The 4938-nt window shown below is 41.4% G+C and overlaps 1 protein-coding gene across 1 annotated transcript; it reads left to right on the plus strand.

The window, feature by feature from the left end:
- Nucleotides 1-348: 348 nt before the first annotated feature.
- On the plus strand, nucleotides 349-2886 carry LOC119882218 (dihydrofolate reductase-like; the record flags this gene model as incomplete). Its single annotated transcript, XM_038692209.1, has 3 exons — nucleotides 349-670; nucleotides 1227-1342; nucleotides 2637-2886. Coding segments are annotated over 3 exons (520 nt in total), but the record flags the coding sequence as incomplete, so codon positions are not given.
- Nucleotides 2887-4938: the final 2052 nt, after the last annotated feature.

The raw sequence follows: 4938 nt of genomic DNA on the forward strand, positions 1-4938 counted from the left end.
TATTTATTTCTGGCTGTGTCAGGATCGGTCCTCCATAGCGGGGTGGGAGAGTTATCAAGCACGTAAAGTTTGGTTCAGATGTGAGCATGTACACTGAAGTTACAACAACTTCCTGTGTCATGGCGAAGACTTGATCTTTGACACCACGCCACGGACACACCCATTGACGAAAACTCGCAAATAGCACAACTTTTCATCTTCAATGCCTTTAGAAGGCACAGCACAAATTTGAAGTCGGTCGGACTAAATCCCTAGGAGGAGTTCGTTAAAGTACGAAGTGTGTAAATCATCCAAAATTTGACGTAAAATTCAAAATGGCCGACTTCCTGTTGGTTTTAGGGCATCGCGAGAGGCTTTTTTGTGCGTCTGGACAAGATACACGTACCACAGAAAATTCGTGCACATAGGTGAAACGTGCGGCGGGGGCTGCTTTGTTAAAAGTCGAGGTAGAGGTTGTGCTCGGGCCCTAATCAGTCTCAGATTGCTTTTCTCTCCACTTGCCTCAGGGCTTTCAGTGACAAGATATAAATGCCAATTCTCCTCCAGAGCGCCCCTCACAGGAGCACACCATGTGGTGGGTGACTTCAGCTCAGCTCTCAGGCTGGTTGACTCGGAGCTGGCAGGCCAGGCTGACCAGGTCTGGGTTATAGGAGGCAGCTCTCTCTACAAGGTACTGCATGGAACACACGGCAGCTCCACTTTAATCTTGAGAAGCTGCAGAGCTGCGGTCTCTAATCATTAGTCACTGTAACTTATTGTTCTTGTTCTCTTCTGCCAACGCACACACACACACACACGTTCTGCCTACACATGTGCACTGACTGATGATTCATTCACGCACTTTAAAAGCATTTATTAAAAAGCTTCTTTCTTTTCACATGTTTATTTACAGCATTGTATGTTGAAATGTATATTGTAATGGGCTATATTTAAACTTATTGGAAGAAAACTGGTAGTTCTATGTAAAAATCAGACGTTGAGCCCCCTTATCGCCAAAAATTTTCTGCAAAGCTTCAACTGTGAGATTGACAGTTGAATCAGGCGCCTCCCATCCAAGCATCAAATCTTCGACTTTTCGGGGTCAGCCCTAATGTCTACATTTTCCAATGGTTAATTTTACTGTCATACAGCTATCATTGATGGTCATGGTGAACCATTTCAGGGTGACTGAAATGACATGCTAAACTCTTTCTTTAATTAAGTTTTGGTTGCTTTGGTCTATCCAGGAGTTGATGGAAAGCTCGGGGACCAAGAGACTGTATGTCACACGGATCCTGAAGCAGTTTGAGTGTGACACATTCCTCCCAGAAATCAGTCCAGACAAATATCGTCTACTGCCAGAGTAAGATCAGCACACATTCTCAACACATTATTCCATGGAGTCTAATGTTAGCTAGTGTACTTGTTATTCCAGATTCTACTTGTATAACATTACTGATGTTAGGGCACTGGGATTACTCCTTTATCTTTACTAATGTTACCATTTTGCAGACATTACAACACAAGATGAGCTCCTCAGGCAAAGTCCCAACTTAATGTTAACATTGGCCCCTAAAGGTTCCTTATAATATTAGGAAGGCCAATACTGTCCTAACTACAATGTAATTAATCAATTTGCTTTTGGATTTGTTTTGGAACTTGGAAAATTCACGAGACGCAAATGTAGACATTAAACTTTGCTGCTAAAATGGACCATGGACCAGAACAGATGTTACAGCAGCCTAATTATGTGGCTTGAGAAGGAGGTGAAGGCCAAGCTCACTGAAAAGACAAAAGCTGAATTGAAATGACCTTGTTACAGTTTTTCTTTTAGTTGTAGTGATTGTGAAATCAATTTATTTTTTAACATCACAGCTACGTCTCATACAGTGGTGGTGTGTAGAAAAGTGCTGTGAAGTAAGGATGCTTTTAAAATTAGACATGTTAATAGATTAGTTATCAATTAACTAAATACAATGTGAGTCAACAGAAGAAAAATCTAAATCAAATCAATATGTAGTATGACCACCCTTTACCTTCAAACAGCATCAGTTCTTCTAGGTAAACTTGCACATAGTTATTGAAGGAACTAAAGTAGGTTGACCCAAGCATCTTGGAGAACTTCCAGGACTCCTTTTCTCCATTACGCTGAAGACAGTGCTATATGACTTTCACTGTATGTTTGGGGTGGTTGTCATGCTGCAGAATAAATTTGAGGCCAATCAAATGTCTCCCTGATGGTACTGCATGATGGACAAGTCTGCCTATACTTCTTCTGCAATGAGGAGACCATTCATTCTATTATTTTCTACTATTTTGATGTTTAGAACTAAGAACTGCTTTATTATAGACATGCAGTTTAAAGTATAAATAATTAGATAATTATTTAAAAAAACAGTTGAAGTAGAAATAATTAAAAAACCCCTTTACTTTTTGAATTCAAACAAAATGAAATAATGCTTGTACATGTCTCTTGTATCTTTTTTGTTGGAAAAACACATTATTTGATCCTACATTTTTCAACTTGTGCTCCTTGGGTGGAAAGAAGTTAGCTTTTGCTGTGTGTGTGTGTGTGTGTGTGTGTGTGTGTGTGTGCGTGTGCGCATGCGTGCGTGCACCAAATGGAACTTTTAAAGTAAGGCTTCTTTCTCTTGCAGGTCTCCAGGAGTGCTACAAGAGCTGCAGGAGGAGAATGGTATCCAGTACAGATTTGAAGTCTATGAGAGCATTGATCAGTGAAGAGGAATTTTAAAGAATCACTAGTGCAGCATAGACATTGTTCTGGTACCCATTTACAAAATCACAAGGATTTTTTAAAGCAATTTGTACAGTGGGGATGTCATAAGTTGTATTTTTTTTCTCAGTTGAAATTGACACTGATTGTTGAATAAAAGTCTTAGAACTTGGTGTCCGACATTGATTTCTGCGTTAGGACTGACACACCAGGCAACAGCTTGGCCCTATTAGTTTATTTTTTAACGGTTCAGTGTCTAAGTTAGTTTAGTCGTGAAGGTTGCTAATTGCAAGCAACAGTTCAGTGTATTCACATTCCCGAGTTGTGAAGTCGTTCTTCTGACTTCAGTGTGTGTTCATGTGCTCTTAAGTCAGAATGTGGGAATCAACACGCTACTACAAAGATGTGTTGGATTAGCACCAGAGCATATAAACAGCATGCAGACATCTACTTCACTCTACATGGACAGCAAACTAACCATTACAACCATATTACAAATTTAATGTTTGCAAAATATGTATATACAATATGTGATTTTGCATTAATCAAAGTTCTGTATACTTCTTTATGTCCCATGTACACTTTCTCTCTTTTTGCAATAAAGATTTAAGGAGGGAAAAAAATTCTGATTATTCCAACACCACATGAAAGCACCATCAGTCACCACTCACCTCCCTTTGCAAGCGCTGGACAACCTACAGAGACAGACACACTGTCAGCTCTTTTGCAGAGAAATAATATGTGTGGGCCTCCATTTGTCTAAGTTTGTCCTCTTTTCTTACTTCTAATAAAACCAGTCAACTACTACTAGTTAAGGCCCGAGCACGACCGTGCGAGGTCCCTATTGAATTTGTAAAGATTATATTTAGGGCCAGAGCACGACCGTGTGATGTCCCTATTGAATTTGTAAAGCTCACCAAACTTTACACACATGTCAGAACTGGTGAAAAATTTCGTATTTTATGGGTTTCGCACATGGGCGTGGCAAAATGACTCGCTAGCGCCACCTAGAAAATTGGAAAAAATTAGCCCCTCGTTCACGTTCAACCTACATGCACGAAATTTTCTGGGGACATGTATCATATCAAGACGCACAAAAAAGCCTCAAGAACCCATAGCCTAAAGTCAACAGGAAGTCGGCCATTTTGAATTTTACGGCCATTTTTGGATGATTTACACACTTCGTACTTTAACAAACTCCTCCTAGGGATTTAGTCGGATCGACGTCAAATTTCTGCTGTGCCTTCTAAAGGCATTGACGATGAAAATTTGTGCTATTTGCGAGTTTTCGTCAATGGGCGTGTCCGTGGCGTGGCATCAAAGATCAACTCTCACGACACAGGAAGTTGTTGTAACTTCAGTGTACATGCTCACATCTGAACCAAACTTTACGTGCTTGATAGCTCTCCCACCCCGAAGACATCTACAGCCAATACCGATTTATATTCATAGCGGCAAGTGCTATGTAGCTCCACATAGGGGACACAGGAAGTGACATATAACACCTTCATGCGGCGTCGGAACCGCGTAGCAAATTCACAGCCTCACCGGCAGAGTTTCAGAATATGCAACTCGGCTGGCTCACACCCAGACACGCTACAAGTGCGAGGGCCTGCCCAACACTGCTTGCAGCTTAAATTAGGGCCCGAGCACGACCGTGCGAGGTCCCTATTGAATCTGTAAAGATTATATTATTAGGGCCCGGGCACGAACGTGTGAGGTCCCTATTGAATTTGCTAAGATTATATATATTTTTTCATCTTCAATGCCTTTAGAAGGCACAGCAGAAATTTGAGGTCGGTCAGACTAAATCCCTAGGAGGAATTCGTTAAAGTACGAAGTGTGTAAATCATCCAAAAATGGCCGTAAAATTCAAAATGGCCGACTTCCTATTGGGTTTAGGCTATGGCTCCAAGAGACTTTTTTGTGCGTCTGGACAAGATACACGTACCACAGAAAATTCGTGCACGTAGGTGAAACGTGCGGCGGGGGCTGCTTCGTTAAAGGTCACTTTCTGTTGCCAGCAGGTGGCGCTATGACTGTGGGTGAATGTCGGCATGTACATGTGTTCAGGGCGGGACTCTCATCCTACATGTACAGTTTGGTCCAGATGTGAGCATTACACTGAAGTTACAACAACTTCCTGTTTCATTGCGAATCATCGACGCCACGGACACGCCCATTGACGAAAACTCGCAAATAGCACAACTTTTCATCGTCAATGC

Source organism: Micropterus salmoides, unplaced genomic scaffold (genome assembly GCF_014851395.1).
Source record: "Micropterus salmoides isolate LMB-PRFRI ecotype aquatic unplaced genomic scaffold, ASM1485139v1 Ms_hic_scaffold_2998, whole genome shotgun sequence".
Taxonomy (NCBI): domain Eukaryota; kingdom Metazoa; phylum Chordata; class Actinopteri; order Centrarchiformes; family Centrarchidae; genus Micropterus; species Micropterus salmoides.